Genomic DNA, 19,613 nt, shown 5'->3' on the forward strand with positions numbered 1-19,613 from the left:
TTGTTCTATGATATTCACCGTGGACAGTTGTAACGTAACGTAGATAGAGGAGAAAAACTGACCTTAACTGACATGCTAAACAATGTGAGCTAACAATTATGACTCAGGAAATGCTGCTTGTTTTTCTAAGATATTCTTCTATAAAAATATATTTCTCAATTTGCCAGTACAGTCCAAGAAGTGATCTTAACAATTATTAGGAATTAAATGGAAAATCAGACTAAATAAGAAGGCTTCAGTGTAAATCCATGGTGTCTTGGCTAGTGTTGATACTTCTCACCTTTCAACTCAAAAATGCCATAGTGAAGCTTTGGAAGGTGGAAAAGGGGATGAGCAAAGATATGAGAGCATTTCCTTATAGCAACTGAACATATGAACTATGATGTCCATCTGAAAATAGATCTTTAGAAACATGATTCAAAAAAAAAAGACGGCTATGTATTACTCTTTCCCAACCAAAAGATTTGGGAACGGTGTTGGGAGAGAAGCATCACAAAAATAAGTTAGCAAAGGACAGGTACAAAGCAAACATCTGGAATAATTTTCCCACTGTGTATAGTTTATGTGTGAAACTCCTTGAGACAGCTGAATTCAAACAGGTTCAGCAAGGAGCTGGATAAGTTTGTGGAAGGACAATCCATCAGCTGTAATGCAATAAAGGTGCTGTCTCTCTTTCAAGAATCTTTGGGTCACAGAGAACACAATTTTATGTTTGCTCTACTCTTTGAAAGAGGTGGCTGCTAAGCCAAATTGCCAGGGGCAGATGCTGGGCTGAGCAGACCTTGGCCACTCTCAGTGTTATTCTTTGCTAGGTAGCTCACTATTTGGTGAAGCTCTGGAATTTCCCTGATTCTTTCCTTGCATTCAGTGATTGCCTTACTTATCTTCTGGGGATGGTTTCTTTTACTTGGCATGACTTACATTGCCTGGTGGGGCTGTAATTCATATGTTGCTGTCTTACTGCATTTTACACAGCTCAGAAAGGGCAAATAGACCTCAGAGAATCATATCTTTATATTTACTATATGTCTTAAAACAAGCATCAAAATACAAATAGCCTAATGGGATGCCAATGAAAATGAGGAGACCATCCTCTGAGTTCAGCTACAAGCATACTAAAGATAATACACTTCAACTTCTATTTATTACTTAACTAATATTTTATTTAGCTATTCAGAGAGAATTTCACCGGAAAAATAGCCTCCACCCACTCTTCAGATACAATCCATTTTTATGGAATCCTGCACACTAGTTTTGTCAAGGATGTGCTCTTTTAATGTGCATATTAACATCGATAACTATAATGGAAGGCAATGAAAGTGTACTGCATTACCTTGAAATTATCTGAAGCACCTGGGTAATTTTCATTACAGTCACATAAAGCTTTGTGTAAACAAACAATTTTATTTTATTTTTAAAATTTGCTTTCTCATTTAAGGTCTTACTGAGCTCTTGGCTGTGCAAAAGAAGAAAAAAGATTGTAAAGGAAGGAAAGTCAGTTTATATTTAGGAAATCCTCAGCAAAACAGTATGTCATTAAAAAAAATTCCTTGAAGCAGAATAAACTCAGGTTTGGTTGCCTAAAAGTATTAACAACATGATTTTGTACTCCTTGTGCATTACTTGTCTTCTTTTGACAGGACAAGTAACATATCAGAAAGAAAATCCCATTTGAGTCCTGTTGATGTAGCACTTCTGAAGCCAGTGAAATCTCTCTTGCACCAAAGTGTCAGAAGTATTTGCTGACATGAATAAGTGGATATCATTTGCTGTATTTCTGTTTTCCTCCTTCTAGCAAACTGTAAATGTAAACATGCATTTTTGTGCCAGCTAGTGTGATTGCATTATTAGCACAATTTGGTCAGAATTTGCAGGAAAGTTTCAAAGGTTCAGAAGCAGGATACGGTTTTAGTTAATTTTTTATTCCTTACAAATCACAATTGAAAATAATTAAAACACTGTTTTGTGTTATCATAGTCTCATTTTTATACTCCTACATGCAAACGGTATTTTACTTGAACATAAAAATAAATTCTGTCTTTTAGCAGAAGCAGATTTTGCATTTTCTAGGGTTTAATACAACAGTTCTTGTGCAATCAATGACTGCACCAATATTGCCCCATTGTGAGAAATGCTGAGGGCTATAAAACACCCTGTGACTATTTTTAACCAGAGATCAATGTTAAGCTGATTAAAATAAATGTTTCTTTAATTGAAACAGAATTCCAGTTACTATGACATTGAGAGTGAGACAGGCCAAATTCAATTGCTGAAAAACTGTCAGAAGGAGTGTCTTTCAGGTCATTATTTATTCTTTGTTTTGTTTTGTTTTGTTTTGTTTTGTTTTGTTTTGTTTTGTTTTGTTTTGTTTTGTTTTGTTTTGTTTTGTTTTGTTTTGTTTTGATCCAGAGTTACCACAGGGGTTTGGTGTGGTTTTTTAATTGGTTTTATGGGATTTTTGGTTTTTGTTTTTTTTATATCTATGAAAGAAACTGAAGTTATGCTGGTTCTGGGAGAAGGTCTTCTGTTCTACAGATGGTCAGTGTTAGCATAACCTCGAGGTTTCTCAACAGTGTTGCAAAATTCAGCCCTATTTCAGGGGGCTTCACTGATCCAGGGGGTTGAGCATGGTGGGGATGGAAGTCTTGGTGAGAAGTCTGGCCTCAGTGGAGACAGCTCTTCCCCTCTGGCTCCACACACTTTCTGTGCTATCACTGAACTGACTAAGAGGAGTGGCAGCCCTTGCTTAGAGTGAGTGCTGTGCCTCATCTCCATTGGCCTCTTAATATCATATTTCACACTTAAAACTCAGTGAGGGATTTAACCTATATATAACGAGATGTATGATTAATCTCACATGTCACTTTGGTGGGGGAGATACTGCTTCTTTTTCACTTCCCTGGTTATCTCAAGGACTAAGCAGAAGGAAAAGCCCCATTTGATCATCTCTACTGGCTGCCTGTAATTCAGCCTCATCCACTTGGGTTGCACTCACCCAGTTGCCATTTGTTCTGACTCAAGGTAAAACACACCCACCATTAATTCAGGCCAAACCCACCAAGGTTTTGGAAGATGGAAACTGAGCTCTTGAATACCTCACAGGACTTAATACTCTGACTGAAAATTTTGACCTGTTGTGGCAGCCAATTATAAAAAGCAATATATGTGGTTTAAAACATTTATCACCAGATATAAGGAAATCAAAGCCAAAGTATGAGCTCATTCTTCCATATAGTGTATTACCTTATTAAAATATTTAGAGTAGTCCTTCACAAAAGTGAATTAATGATCAAATGGAAGATGTCTGATGCTTTATCACTATTAATGTTTGTCCTTTTGTAAGAAGAGTGGCATTAGTTTTTTTTAAGGAAAAAAAAATAGAGGTAGCCTAACACTGTTCAGAAGTGTTAAAATGAAAAACAAAGCCTCTGGGGAATGCAATCCTACTTTCAAAATAATAATTCCTTCCACAGCACATTTTCAGAACATGTGTTTATTTTTAATGTAGATAATGATACATCCTTCATCGTGTACAGATTTTCTGCTTAACTGTCAATTATTACAACTTGAATATTAGTTACTTTCATACAAGTAGCTAAATATATTGCCAAAGAAAAATGAAGCCCTAAAAAGAAATTACTGAACATCTGCTATTGTGAATGAGTTTTTCATCTGTGACTATACTCAGATTGTGTCAATACAAACTTTCAGGCACAGCATATTCCCTTGAGACAGTTCCTTTTTATCCGTACACTAATTGCATTCATAATGAAATGTATGGATTCTTTTAATTTTGATTGTCTAGTTCTGCATAATGTTCATAAAACAAAAGGTTAAGAATGACCATATCTGATGTTTATTCCAACAATCATTTTGATTGATACCATATGTTGAGGTTTTACACATCTTTTTCCTTTCATATGTGTTCTTAGCATTCTGATATAAACTAAACAAAAGAGGAAGCTTATCTGAGTCTTGAAAGTATAAATTACTATGAGTTCCAACCTACTACAACATGAGCAACAAGAAGATAGCACATCCCGATGGTACAGGACACGATCATCATGGGGAAACCTAACCTGGAACAACAATAAAATAAAGATTAATAAGGGTACTATAGTTTGTTCTCCAATCAATTTACAAGAAAGATATATGAATTCCAAGTTAAAAATATGTTTATAGCAATACCAAAAGCAGAGATGTACTGCGTATATAACTGTCTAATATTGAAGCTCACTTTTCTACCTCCAACCTTAGAGACACGAGGTCAAAATTCACATAGTTTCATTGGTTTCAGAACATCCCTTTCAATTTACATTGTCTCAAAATCTTGCATGCCATTTTGCTTTGGCATTTTTCACGTTTTTTTTCCACGCACACAACACGCAATTATACAGGTAAAATAACAATTCTTCCAAATTATGCAGCATTAGAAATTATTTTCAAGTGTGCATCCCTTCAGATTAGGTGTGTGATCCTGGTGTGGCCCTTTAGAAAACAATATATGGATCAAACCCATTAAATTATTTCCTTGTTGATCTGAGTCACGTACAGCTAGCACTCCTCTTCCATACTTCTCACCAAGTCTAACAGACTTGAGTTTTAACAGACTGTTGGAAATAAACCCCAGGCACTCGTAAAATTGCTAAAAATTTGCTGTTCTACCCAGAAAGCTATTTCTTTTTCACCACAGGAAAAGATTTTCAGACAACACCCAGATTTAATAGCTCTCTTTAGACTGACAAACACAGAGAGCAGAGACAGACAAGTGAAAAGGATGTTGTGGAGTTGGCCAAGTTCTGAATCTCTAAATCTGCAGGTCTTTCAGATGTGTAAAAAGAAAAGTTTTCTGAAACTCAAAAGCATTATTGAATGATACCAGGGGTCTGTGAAAAACCACTACTGTGATCACACTCATTTGTTTTATGTTACTAAAATCACAAGGAGAGCTGAGATGAGAAATTATCATGCCACAAAAGATACCCTTATACACTTCCTTTTGCCAAATTCAAAGAGTTTCCATAAAATTCAGAAAAGTACAGCAATATTCTCTGAAGTACAGCATTTTATTAATTCCTTTTCTTCAACTAAGACCAAGTTACACATGTGGGTATATCAGTTATGCCTTTTTGCCTTACTTTGCCCTTAGGGAGTTACTCGAGCCTTTTCCCCTCTGCCATTACTGACAGAGAGTTCTAAGAGAATGACCATTTTGTAGGGGACAGGAGGACATTATGCTCTGAGCTTGGTTGAATGAGCAGCTCCCTCCTTTAGTAAGCTATGGCTAGAAGAGACCTTTTGGGGCATTAAATGTGTCCCCCACCTCCTCTAGCTATGAAACCCCTTGCACAAAATGAAAACTAAACTTCTCAATTGCTCATTGCCATCTGCTTTCTACCTGCAGCTGTGACGTTACCCTAAACTCATGGGATCTTCATGAGATGTTTCTTCCATTGCTGTTTTTCTGGAATGCTGACTGGCAGAGGCATAGATGTGATCAGCAGATCAGAAGTGCTATTGCCTTTAACAGTTATTGATTTGAGTTTCTGAGAAGGGAATTCTACCAGCAGTGAAGGTCACTGCAAACACAAAATATAATCAGCCTTAGCATATAAAGTTTGCAGAATAACTAGGAAATTATTGAACACAAGCACTCTAAAAAATGTGTTGAAATTATTTAGGAGTAAGAAAGTTTATCCATAATGCCAGCTTCATGGTCACTCAACCCAGTACTGAAGTGTGCTCATCTCACACACCTATAGAAGTAGACCCAATCCAAGAGAAAAAAAGAAAACCCCTGCCAGACAGAAAAGGTACAAAGGGAAGACTGTCAGGCTGACAGATGATCTCATTTCTGTGTCCTTGACATTCCTCTGAGGAGGCTGGGCTATGTCCTTGTGTACAAGTGTCTCTGTGTCCATCACCCAATATTGCCTGCAAGATTTGCCCCAGAAGGACTGTTCTCACCATGCCTGGCTCCAGAGGCTTCCTCCTCCATCTCTCTAGGGTTTGTAATGGTGTAGTGGCCTTTTCTGCCATTTTGGCATCAGGCATCATTATTGCTCTTCTGGTTCTGAAAGCATTAATGTTAAACTGCCATTTGGACTTGGGGGGAAAAAAGGAGAGCAGAGAGAAGGGACAGCTGTGCCCAAGAGGTGAATGGTGAAAGGTGTGAAAAATTGCTAGAAAGGGTTAGAGAATTGTCACAGCTTTCAAATATTTCCTGAAAAGTCTGAAATGTATTTTGAGGATTTTCTGGGAGGTGGAAGGGTTTGTTTTTTTCTTATGAACATGCATAAATATACTGCAGAGAAGTGTTGTTTGTTTTCCAGTCTGACTGGTCAGATCCTTGCTTTTGAATGACTCGTTTCTTGAAAGAGCTGAATCACTCTTCAGTCACTAAACTATGATCAAGCTGATTATGTTGTAAAACAGAAGAGCTAATTCACATTCTGAAGTTATCTTAGGAAAAAAAAGGAAAAATAATTAAAATAATTTCCTGGCTAGCCAGCTCTTTCACAGACCCTTCCCATTTTTCTGTCAGCCAAACTGATCTGTGGCATTTCCTAATCTCACTTAGATAAAAGTGTCCTGATAGGACAAAAAACACCCAAAAAACAAACCCAGCAATGGCTATAGGAGCAAAAGAGGGTGCCTAAAGCCTCCTACTACGTCCTTTAGTATATTTAATGAATGCTCCCTGTGGCTCTATCTACCTGACAGGCTGATGAGATGGAGATTGCTACAGGGCTCATAAGAGCAGGGGCTGCTGTTTGACAGAAAACGTAGATCTCTTTACCTCACACTCGGCAAGCAATGAGCTGGCACTGGGAAGAGTGGAGACAGAGCAGATCCTAATCTGTATTAATGCAACCTAACAAACCTCCCTGGAGAATGCACAGTAGCTCAGCAATGAATGGCAAGATGGTGCCTTTCTGAAGACTGGCAAGGGGAAGAAAGGATCCAAAAAGATTCAAGGGCTACTTGGCCACTGAAAAGAGAATAAAAAGGCTTGTTCAAACTTGGAGGAGGCACGTGCAAGAAAATGTATTAATTATATGGGGCCATGTGAAGGAATTGGAATCATACCACCACTGTCACAGTGCCAGTCAAATGTGTAGCTGGAGCCAGAAGGAGCCAGCCTGGGGAGGAACCTCGCTGCAAGGAGTGTGCATGCTTGCATAGGGCACAGTTACAAAGCTGTTATTCTCATTGCATGGGCAATTACCCCACAACTTGAGGTCTGAATTTCAGGCTCACTGGCCTGAGGACTAATGTAATTGGATCAAATTCAATGTGGAATTTGTGCACCAGAGCGAGAAGAGATAAATGCAGTCAGTAAGTATTAGTTACTGTAGAGTTAATCAATTCTTTGAGTATCATGTGATTGTGCTATTTACACTACCCATTGCTCTTCCCTAAGGAACAAAAAGTTCCTGTCCCAGGCCACATATGACACAATGTACAGCTATGAATGTTTTCTTTAGTTATATTAACTAAACAATGTAAAAATTACTTTGAGCCACTCTTATTTCCAGCATACCCCTTGGAATCAAAAAAGGACCATGTCATCCATTTGTTCCTCTCCAGGGAAAAGGATCACTGGAATTTAAAAGTTATCAAAATATTTTGTGATCTAAAATTTCAGATTCATAAAAAACACTGATGATCATACTTGGCATAAAAACACATTTTTGCATCCTGCACTGCACTTTCCTTGTCCCTTCCTCTCAGCAGACAGGGATATACACAGAGCCTGCATGGTTCAAAAGGTGCACCTCAGCTCTCTACAGCCAGCTCAGAGAGGGTTTACCACTGCAGAGAGAAAGCAAGGTCAGATAAAAGGAAGGGAAGGATGGCAGGATTTAGCAGTCACCCCTTTTTCCCCTCCTCCTCTTCATATTAGAAGCTTACATGTAAAACTCCTATCTAAATGAAATCACACAGCCTAAATATACACGAAAAGCAGATGTTAGCTCAGTGTGAGACAGTGAGAATGTTTCAAGTGAGAGCCCCAGGGATCTGTCTCAGACAAAATTTTACTTATTAATAACTTCAGCAATCCAGTAACAAAAAGCTTGCAAATTGTCCCAGTGTGGGAGACATGTCAGACTCTGTGGAGAACAGAATACAGCATTTTCTGAGCAAATCAAAATGAGAATTTGAAATGAACAAAATGAAACTCCATGAAGGTGAGTGTGAAATATGTATTAGAAGTCAACTGTGGGCATAAAACTAGCAAGAGAAGCGAACCTTTTCCCTGGAAATGACCTAGATATTTCTAATTCTGTCTCACTGCAAGATTTCTGGACTTGGAGAAAAGCAAACCACTGTATAATTATTCTGGGAATAAATTCCATTTTTTAATAAGTTTCTATGGAAGTGAATATTACAGTTTTCTTAGGTTATAAGTTTATTCAGTATTATTTGCTAAATAATAATAGTGAAGCCTTTGGGGTCAGAATCGAGTTTTCTTGAATAAACTGGTCTTCTACATCAACTTGCAGCTCTATTTTGTGATGCTTCGAGAGTCAGCAGGATCCAGTATGTATAAGACTGCTCATTGCCCTGTTCTGCGTGATTTGGGACACAAAATACAAGATGTTCTCATTCATTAAAACCTTGCCTACAGGCACTTCCTTTATTGACAGCTCATAACTTGCACAGCCTGTGCATCCTTGGGGAAATCTGTGGAAGGAGCATGTCTCCAAAGAAATGGGGAACCTTCAGTGGATTCTCAGTAGAAAAGTAACAGCAGAAATTTCCCAAGACCAAACCACTGGCAATGACAGAAGACTGGTGGTAGACAGGGGTAAGAGTTAAAAAGAGTTAAAGCTAACTTCTACTCCATTTGTATTTGCAATTTAATGTGTAATTTAAATTCAACTGGTAGAGTTTCATCAGGATTAAAATTTTGTTTTCTCTCAGTATGTATCAGTTTCTACTGTGAGTTCTACAGAAGTTATAACCTCAGCTTTTGCAGAAACAGGCAGGGTGTGGACAGGTGGTGGACAGTCGTTGAACATGAACCAGTGATGTGTCTTTGCAACAAGGAAGGCTAATGGTATCTCGGGATTATCTTTAGGAAAATAGTACCAGCAAGTCAAGAGAGGTGATCCTTTCTCCCTATTCACCACTGAGGCTACACCTGGAGTGCTGGATCCAGTTTTGGCCTTCCCAGTACAAGAGACATGGACATAATGCAGAGAGTCCAGTGAAGGGCTACAGTGATTAAGAGACTGAAGCATCAATCATACAAGGAAAGGCCTGAGGGCTGGGGCTGTGCAGCCAGGACAAGAGAAGGCTCAGAGGGGAACTCATCAATGTGTATAAGTTCTTGAAGGGATGGCATAAAGAACACAGCACCAGGCCTTTCTCAGTGATGTCCAGGGAAAGGACCAGAGACAGCACCAAATGAAACACAGGAGGTTTTGTCTGAACCTCAGAAAACACTTTTTTACTGTGTTGGTGACCAAGCAATGACACAGGTTGCCCAGGGAGATTGTGGAGTCTCTGATTTTTGGGGCTATTCAAAAGTCATATGGATATGGGCCAGGGAAATAGGCTCTAGGTGGTCCTGCTTGAGACCTCCAAAGGTCTCTTCCAACTTCAACCACTCTGTGATTCTCACACTTTTTTTTCTTCCTCTGTTATTCAACACAGGATAAGTAGGCATCATCTGCACACCTGAAGATTGGCATCTCATCAGAAAATATTTAATGAAGAACAGAAGACAGATAATTATTCTCAATCTTGGACAGTCATTGTATGCAGTGCTTTACTCTGAATTTTTGGTAAACATGAGTTCATTCTTAAAAGAATATCTAAAAGTCTCTGAAAGCAGCCTTGAAAAAGAGACTCAGGTATGGGCACGCTTAGGACATGCGTAAGGTTAGTCCTGAACAAAAAGAAAGTTACACATTTTAATGAAATGTCATAATTCAATTTGCAATGTAAGTATTTTTCTCTTCAATAAAAGAATATAACCACAATATTAATCCTATTTCCTCTTTCCCTTTCTTTCAATGCAGACTACCTTATGAGTGTCCTATCATTTCAGCTCTATCAACCTTTCCATCGTTCTTAGTCTTTGACATCCTGATCCAGTTTATCTGAAAGTATGGACTTTCCTAACAGCTTAAAGAAAACGTATTCAAAATGTTTATCAGATACCCATGACCCCTTCAAATCCAGACACCTGTTGTAGCTCAGAAAACAGGTGGCTAAAACTGCAAGTGATCATTAATTTAACATTAAATTACTGTGAATTACATATAGTCTGGAATTACATAAAAATTACAGTGTGGTTACCTACTAGTTCCCTTACATAGGCGTTTGTGTGAAATTTAAAACACAGAACAAAACCTATAATTCTATTTTCATCTGCTTTCTAGATATATAATTTCTCATGATATTCCATCTGTTTGAGCCTATGCCAAAATTTTCCAAAGAATTACTGCCAGGAGTAAACTTAAGACAGGGAAAATCAGATCCTGAGCAAGGAAATAGAAAGGTGTTATGGTTTGCCTCCTGCCATCTAGAACATTCTCCTAGAGGTTTTTGGCTGTAACCTCAACATAGTTGTATGCAGAACAAGCAATGGGCCTTTCCTTGGCCTTCCAAAATTCTAATTACTGAAAGAAAAATTTCAGATTTTAATTCTGAGAGAACAGTTGGTTTGCCAGCTCCACCTGACAGTTTCAAATGACTGTTGACACAATATTTGTTACAGTCTCTGTCTAGGTCATTGTGGTGCAACAGAGATGAAATACAGGACTGTCAGGATAAGGGACTCTGATAATTATCCAAAATCTATTCATACATGGTAAGTTAGTAGCCAGTAAGAAAAAACATGAAAAAAATTTGGAAAACACATCATTTCTAGTAAAAAAAGATACTGTAATCGATCATTTAAAAATCAGATAAGAGTTAGATGACAAGGTTGTCTCTCCTTCCTTTTAAAAATAAATATACAATTCCAATAGAAAAATGTGAAATCCTGCAGACAGCCAGGGAAGAACACAATCTCAAGTACAGAAACAGAGCTGAACACAGAACTATTGGCGATATTTTTCTCAGAAAGACCAACATAATACAGTTAAATTGGCATTGTATAATAATTTTTATACTGTAATACAGTATAAATTTTTATTTGCTGGATCCACCTAGATGCACATCATGCACTTTGGTCAAACAACCCTATTCAATGACACAGGTTTGGGAAAGAGTGGCTGGAAATCTACCTAGTGGAACAAGACCTTGGGGTGCTGATCAACAGCCACTGAACATGAGTCAAATTGTTCCCAGGTGACCAAGAAGGCCAATGGCATCCTGGCCTGTATCAGCAATATCAGCAGGACCGGGACAGGGATTGTGTCCCTGTGCTGGTAAGGCCAAACCTTGAGTCCTGTGCTCAGTTCTGGGCCCCTCCCTTTCACAAGAAAGACACTGGGGTGCTGGATTGTATCAGGGAAGGGCAACAGAGCTGGTGAAGGAGCTGCAGCACAAGTCCTGTGAGGAGCAGCTGAGGAAGCTGGGGTTGCCCACCTTGGAGAAGAGGAGGCTCAGGGGTGAACTTATTGCTCAACTACTACCTGAGAGGAGGTTGTAGCAAGGTGTCTGTTGGTCTCTTCTGGGGAACCAGTGATAGGGCAAGAGGAAATAGCCTCACATTTTGCCAGGGAAAGTTTAGGTTGGATGTTCAGAAAAATTTCTTCACTGAAACGGTGGTTGAGCATTGAAACAGGCTGCTCAGGGAAGTGTGGAGTCACCATCCCTGAAGGCGGACTCTGAAGTGTCAGGGTAATAGTTGGACTTGGTAATGCTCAGGGTCTTTTACAAGCTAAAGGATTCTAAGTTTCTACAAATATTAGAGGAATATCTTCTCTATAGCCAGACTAGTCCACTTCATACCCTACTAAATAAGTATGACATGACATGATAAAGTTCAGCATAAAGATTCAAGATGATCTGTTAGTGCTTTTTGTGACCTCACATCACCCTTGGATCTATAATCACATGTTAGCAATACATTTGCTCTCTACATCTTGTAGGCGGATCCCAAAACAAATTTTATCCTCAATTTGTGGCTTCTGGTTTTGTTATGAAACCTTTGTGCCATTCTAAAGCCTAGGAAATGCAAATATAAGTAATTGGTTCAGCTTCTTGAGAAAGCCATACTTATTCCTCTCCCACACATCTGTGTAATGAGGTGTGGTTGTGAGTCTGAGCTTAAGAAGATTAAAATCATCATGGCCAACTAGAAGAGAAAATCAATGAAGTATGTCTTGTCTGACAGCCCTTGTTCTCATGAATTGTTTCAATGGTTCTGATACAAATATTCTACTAATGAGATAGATTTATACAAAACTAGTGAGGTTTACTGTGCAGAAATGAATGCATTAGGGCTGTTGAAATAGGTTTTGCAATATTTGCAGTAACAGTTTCTGTATTTTATGAAACATTTAACATATTGTAAACTCACTTCTGACAATTATATGCTTTTCTGCCTTGAAAAAAGCAAATTTGAGGCTTAAAGACATTTTTCTTAAAAAACCTTTTTATAGCTCAAATCTCCCTGCTATAGAAGGGTTGCATAAAATCAAACATTTTGCAGGTTTTTTGAAACAAACGGCATCTATTTTTTAGACTACAGTGTATTTGTATATGGCCTAAACAAATCAAAGATAATGGATATGGCAGAAATTTACTGTGATTTATTTTAATTTTAAAATGTTTCAAATTAAACAACCTTTACTAACTCGTTATTATCTTGCTTTTTTTTAGCGAGGATTCAGGAAAGGAAGTTGCTTGAATGTTATTTCCATTAACGTCTTTAATCCCAGCCCTCACAAATGGTATCTTGGGGAACTTCTCTTAGGTTTTATTTTCTTCTAAATGTACTCTTTTATTTTGGCTAAAGCACAAGATAAAGGAAATTACATTTTATGGTAGAGATTAATCAGCCCATTCTTTAATAATTTCATCAGAGCACAGTCAACTACTTTAAAAACCTTCAACTTTGCTAAAAAGCCAGACGTTGTGTAAAAAGGAGTATATTCCACCCTTTTTTCCTCTTTTTCTCCCCATTTTGAGATTCCCATTCTAGTGCCACACAATGTAATGATAGAGAACTTATGTACAGAAGTTCACCAGGACAAAGGAACAATGTAATTGCATTTTGAATTAAGAAGCAGAAGGATGTCTCCTGTGCACTAATGATTATTTTTCATTATGAATTCAGCAGATGCCTCCTGATAAAAGGCTGGTAATGATGTAAGGCCAGTAAACTTTCCCCCACAAGCCCTATGCTACAGGCTGCGCAGTCTCAGAGAACAGCAGAGAGAGGAGATTTTCATTCCAGCAGGCTGCACATGGAGGTTTCCCTCCCACCCACCATGAAATGTTAACCAAAGGCAAATGAGGGGGCAGATGGAACCTCACAAGCCCTCACTGCCATCATGGTGCACTACAGTGTACAAGCCTTTCTGCCCCAGAGAAGCCACAGATCTGAGCTCTTACCTGATCTTTACATGGAAAACTTTTATAAACAGGTATAACTTTAAGTGCACTAGCAAACTAAGGTTAAATTCCATGAGTCCTATTCTAAGTAGACCCACTCCACAGCATATTAAAGCTCCCATATAAAAAAACATTAGAAAAATAAGTAATAAATGAATGTGCCCTCTGGATTGTCACAGACACACACATATATACCAACATTTTTAAGGAGAAGAAAATCATAGAAACATAGAATGGTCTGGGTTGGAAGGAACCTTAAAAATAATCTAGTTCCAACCCCCCTGCAGTGTGCAGGAATAACATCTCACTGGACCAGGTCCCTCAGAGCTCCCTCCAGCCCAGCTTTAAACACTTCCAGGGATGGGACATCCACAGCCTTTCAGGGTAATCTGTCCCAGTGTCTCACTATTTTCACAGTAAAGTTTTTTCTAATATCTAATGCAATCCTCCTACTCTCACTTTGGAGCCATTTTGGTCTTGTAAATAGTCTCTCCATCTTTCTCATAGGCTCCCTTCAGGGACTGGAAGACCACAACAAGGTCATCCCGAGGAGACCTAACAGATGGAGAAGATGGAAAAAATATGGTGTGGGCAGACAGATAAGCACCACCAGCAGGATGATTAAACACGGACTTAGCTACATGAGCAGTTCACAGATACTGTAATCAAGCAGTCAGAAGCATCACTGTCTAATTGTTACAGATGGCCAACTTAGGCCTTAGGGCACTTCCAACTGATAGGGCAGAGCTTGAGAAAGTACAGTTCTCAACTCCTAAAAAAGTCCTTCATTTTCAGAAATTTCTTTGAGAAAGACACACTAGTCCTGGTGTCATCATCTAACACACACCATCATGGGTGTTACTCAGGCCTGTGTTGGGAATAGGAATTAGTGTGTCTGAAATGAGGGAAAAAGAGAAATAAAAGCACTGTTTGTTGGTTTTGTTTCTTTTTATTATGAAGATAATTATCTATATTTATATTTTCAACAAGTGGGAAAAAACTATGGTGCTTGCTATATTAATTTCTGCCTCCCTCTTCCCATTTCCAACTCTGCAGTGGAGGAGAAGGATTGCTACTCCAGGAATGCAAGCATGCAAGTTCTTAAAAACTCTACACTTAACTGATAACAGAACACAGGAGGGTAACAGAAATTACTCAATAACAAGTGAGTTATGTAGGAGATGGCCTGGGTCAGCAATTTATACCCAAGTTACATGTACCCCAGTCTTCATCCTTTTTAGTACTTTAGTACTTCTAGTACTTTAGAACTTTTTAGTACTTTGAACAGCTTGTACCATCAAGCAGTTGGTTTAAGTGTAATCAAGTGATTCTGATCCATTCCTAAGTCCCACCAGAGAAACACATTATTAACTCTCAAAAATATCAGGATTATTTTTTCAGATATGTTTAAGATATTTTCCATGATGGTTTATTTCTCTAAACTTGGTCTTTCCAGCTAAGGTCAACAGATTTCTGAATTTTCTGTCTTAGAAAGAGAAGGTACAGTAACACACTTTAATGCATCTCTACTGTAGCATTATGAAAAAAAAAATCTGACACAAGCAAGGTATTAATATCCTTACAGTGCCAGAGATGGAATATGAGTATTTATTGAGTGGAATATTTAGATGTTTGGGGTTTTTTTTTTTCCTTTGCCTTTAGAAAGTCTGTTTTTTAGATAATTTCCATAATACTAGAAAAACAATTTATCTCTAAGATGGCATTTAGTTTTGAACTTCTGATAGTTTTTTTCTGCCTTTATTATAGGCAAGCAATAAAGAAAATAACAAATGGCTTAATAAAAAATACAGAAAAAGAAAAAAAAACCACAAATACTTTTAAAATTATTTAGTAATATTTAGTAATATATGTCAAACAGTACCACAAAGGAGAAAAAAAACAAACACAGAAATCCTTCAGCCCAGCACTCTTTTATAAACTTTCTTATAAATAATCCTTTCCTTTCTCTTTACGAGACTATTGTAAGACATGCGTAATAAAACTGACACTTTAGGACAAATAAAAAAACAAACATAACCAAAACTAAACAAAACTCCCCGACAACCCAAAAAAACACCCCCAAAGAAAGCTCCCCAAACCAACTAAACTTTATTTTTCATGATGAGTTTTGTGCCTCCTCCCATGAAAGCAATTCTTATTGACTATCAATTTAAAATCACTCTCATTACCTAACCACTGTTGTTTTAGCCTAGTGAGCTGCTATTTTTTTGTTTTAAACTTTAGAGTAGCCCTTTTCAAATTACCTTAATTGAAGCTGAAAAACTGCAAGTATTGATCAGGAAGTTATAATTCAAGTGTTTTACTAGTGCTGTTTATATTAATGTAGTACCCCTGAATGTAAATATAATCAGGAACATATTTTTTTTTAAGTTATTAAAATTCACTGCTACGTTCAGGCAGCAAAAGACCAAGGAATACAGTAAATACTTCCATGTCTTTTGTGTGAAAACTAGTGTCTAGTTTACACAGGAAAGTAAAAATCTATTTTCTATTCCATAAAAAGCACTACTTCCTTCATGCTGCTCTAAATTCAAATGCATTATAATGAAAATAATCTAAACAGTAAATCCTCCTTTCTTCTGATTGTGCTGGTACACACCAGGATAGTCTGTTTAACAAATTATCTAGTAACAGGGAAAATCACTTTGCTAGTTCTATTAAACATATCAAATTATTTGAGAAAATTAAATGCCCTATAAAATTATATTATGATATGACTCCAAATATATGTATGATGCTTTGGCAGGCAAACATAAAACACTGGAAAAAGCAAGTGCTAGCTATGGAAAAATTAATATTTTGTCATAAGAAGACTTATTTATCAAGGTATATATGGCAAATATATATAAGTTTCATACTGATAGTGCTCTCTGAGTTTCCCAGATTTCATATCACTTTCCTCCATCTAAGTTATCTTTTTTGTTTGGATCTCTTGAAAATTGTTTTGCAAAACAGTGTTTGGAGATACAGAATTTCTCCAAGCAAATTCTCTACATCCAGCACTGAATAATTCTGGTAATTGCAAAAAATACCCATTTAATTAGAAAATCGCTTTCTAATTTCAACAATGTTTGAATAACACTCTTGTTCAGCAACTAAAGTGACTGTCTAATCAAATTGAGCATGTTGTAATTAACTAGAATCTTGGCATTTGATGAATCTGAATGAAGCTGAAAAAAGTAGGATTTTTTTGGAAAACAAAATCAATTTATATCAGAACATAAGACATTACACATGTGAGAACTTAAATATATGTTGCTCAATACAAAAAAACTGTGTGTGAACTTTATAGCATCTCCCTGGTGGCATAGAAACAGAAACTGAGTTAAGGCAGTTTGGCTTTTTTTCCTCTCAAAGTCAAATAGAAAAAACCACATAAATGAGCAAGCACTTCACTAATTCTTCTCACAATCATCTCTGCTTGCCTGGACTTGTTCCCTTCTCAAGCTCCCTTTCCTCCCTGTTCCCACCAACTCATTTATCTACAGCTGTGGACACACAGTTTGTTGGAACAGGGCTATCTTCTCCCATTTCTTTACGAGCTCAAACCCTTTTCCTGGGCACAGCCTGTACTCTGAAATGAATGACCTGCCAAGAGCTGTTTCTCTCCAATATCTACAATGAGAGCCAAGTATGGAAATAAAGATGTCAACACTGTAGAATGGAAAAGTGAGGTGAGATGAATCTTGCCTTTACTGACAGGCAGCTCCATCAACATTAGAAAATAATGAAGCCTTATTTCCTATCTATTTGTGTCTTTAGTTTGATTGACTTTCTGTCTAGGTAAAAAACTTTCTTCTAACTTATAATGATGCTCACCTACATGGATTTTTTCAGTGTGTAAAGAAGTGTGGCCTCAGACTGCTCTTTCCCTAGGGAGAATACTAATAGGGTTTCTTTCTCCTTCCCAGCCACCAACTTTGATGGGATTTCAGGGATTTTAATTATAATTGAGAAATCAAGCCCCCTGTTCTCACCATTCTCTCCCCTGCCAAGAGTGTTAGAAGTTGATAAGCACATTCAGAAGTTATTAGGTGGAAAACACAGCAACACATTCACAGCAATACAATTGTACAGGAAAGCAAATGAAAAGTTAGGCTTTTACAGAAAGAAAGGAACAATAAGCTTTTCAAAGGCATTCTTTTTTTTCTGAAACATACTTGTTACAAGGAAATAACTTGATATGAATGATGAAGCATTAGAGCAAGGGATCTAGCTTTGCATGTGCTTCCATTACGTAGTTCTAGTCTCCAATTTAATCAGAGTGCTTATAGAAGTGGGAAGGTAACAGGTAAGAGAAAGAAATGTGATGTTAAAGTTTGGCATACATTTTGAAATTTTATGTAAATCCTAAGGAATTGTTAAGTTATATAGGAAAACTAAAATTCAGTTATTAAAAAAAGAAAACATTATTGTCACAATTTAATTTTAAATTTCACATGATTTAATTAGTGTGCTGCTGTTACCAGCACACACCACAGCATACACTTCTGACTTTCGTAGGAAGTAGAAAAGTGAAGTTCTATTTAATGAAATATTTTTAAAAGCTGTATGACTTAATTAATAATCTCTGATGAAGTTCAAAAGCTTCAAGATTTTAATCAGTTTACAACTCAGATGTATACCTATTGAACATGAAAATATTACTAGAGTAGGGAATAATATATAATTATGTCTCAAAGTGATAATACTTCTGTATGGAATTTTTATTCTGATCAGTTACATTTTAAATACTGTTCAGAGATCTCACAAAGCCAAAAATTAATATTCCATCCATGTACCTTATACCTGAAAACTCCAATTATTCTTATGATGAAGAAAAATATCTGCCAAAATATAAAGAACAAATTAACTATTTGCATGTATTGGTTGAAATTATTAAGGACTAAAAATGTATTTGAAGACTTTTTCTAAATGCAACTACATTATTAAGTTTGCACCAAATACACCGTGCTCTGGTAGTTGCAATTGAAATAAACAGCTTGCACAAGTGTCCCTGAAGTAATGTATTTAATGACAAGCTTCAGCACATATTTAGTGTTTCAAATTCTTCTATGCCTTGATATACTAATAGCTAGCACTTCATAATATATACTGACTAAATATACTTTTTGTCAGAAGAATGTACTCAGATTTATAGTAAAATATTGAAAACATGGGATAATCTTAGTAACAATTTAACTGAGGAGATATTTATTCTGCAGCCTGAATAGAACAATGAGACAACACTGAAGGCCATGTAAACATGAGAAGTGATTGAAAAACCTGACCAACAGTTTGTGAATGTCAGTATACCAGATATAAAGCTTCTTTTCCTTGGTATGCATGTACATGCTTTTCTGGCAGAGAAAGGAAATTAGTTCATGCTGTAAATCAAAAATCTCTGTGGGGACAATAAGAAAGTTATACATTACCTTCTGCCTATTTCTCCTTGCAAAGAGTATAAATCTTGTGCAATATTCCCAGCATCTGGTGGGGTCAGCTCCACAATCTAATGCAGGTCATGTAGTTTTCCACTATGCTAGTGTACATATATCAAAAAATAGGATTTTCCTCAATGAGCTGTAATGTGAACTACTACAACCAAGAGGAGACTTCATTTCAAGCCTCAGCTTGGCCCCTTCTTTTTTCTTCTTCCAGTGACAGAAACTTTAAAAATGCTTGATAATAATAGATAACAAAATTTCATTTTGTTGCCAACAAAATCACTGTCACTGGAGTGCCCTCCACTGACCTCTTAACTGCAATTAGAAGCAATGCTCCATTTTCTTCCTCCCAGCAAGTCAGTGGTTTTGACATGTCTGCCTGTACTATTCTTGGCCTTGGAGGCTTCTTCATCTTCCAGGTCTCCACGGATCTCTCTTCACATCTGTCGCTGAATCCTCTTGCCAAAGAGATGCTGTTCTTGACCCTCTGCTCCCACTTCCCTTGTTTCTCACTCCAGATAATTTCACCACCGACTACAAGCAATTCAGAAAAGTCTCCTGTGCTGACAACTCACTGATCTTGTTCCCTCCAATTAATCTAGCCTCATTCTCTTCAAAGTTCAGTTCACTCCTCTGCCAGGTCTT

General features: G+C 37.2%; 1 protein-coding gene across 1 annotated transcript in view; it reads right to left on the minus strand.

Moving 5' to 3' along the window:
- Positions 1-3,512: 3,512 nt before the first annotated feature.
- The window catches only part of OCA2 (OCA2 melanosomal transmembrane protein), a 185,928-nt gene continuing 169,827 nt past the window's right edge, over positions 3,513-19,613 (minus strand). Inside the window, exon 25 of the mRNA XM_058850116.1 lies at positions 3,513-4,079. Coding sequence (XP_058706099.1) covers positions 3,992-4,079 — 88 coding nt within the window. The 3' untranslated portion in view covers positions 3,513-3,991. The remainder of the gene's footprint in view (positions 4,080-19,613) is intronic.

This window comes from Poecile atricapillus, chromosome 1, assembly GCF_030490865.1.
Source record: "Poecile atricapillus isolate bPoeAtr1 chromosome 1, bPoeAtr1.hap1, whole genome shotgun sequence".
Lineage (NCBI taxonomy): Eukaryota > Metazoa > Chordata > Aves > Passeriformes > Paridae > Poecile > Poecile atricapillus.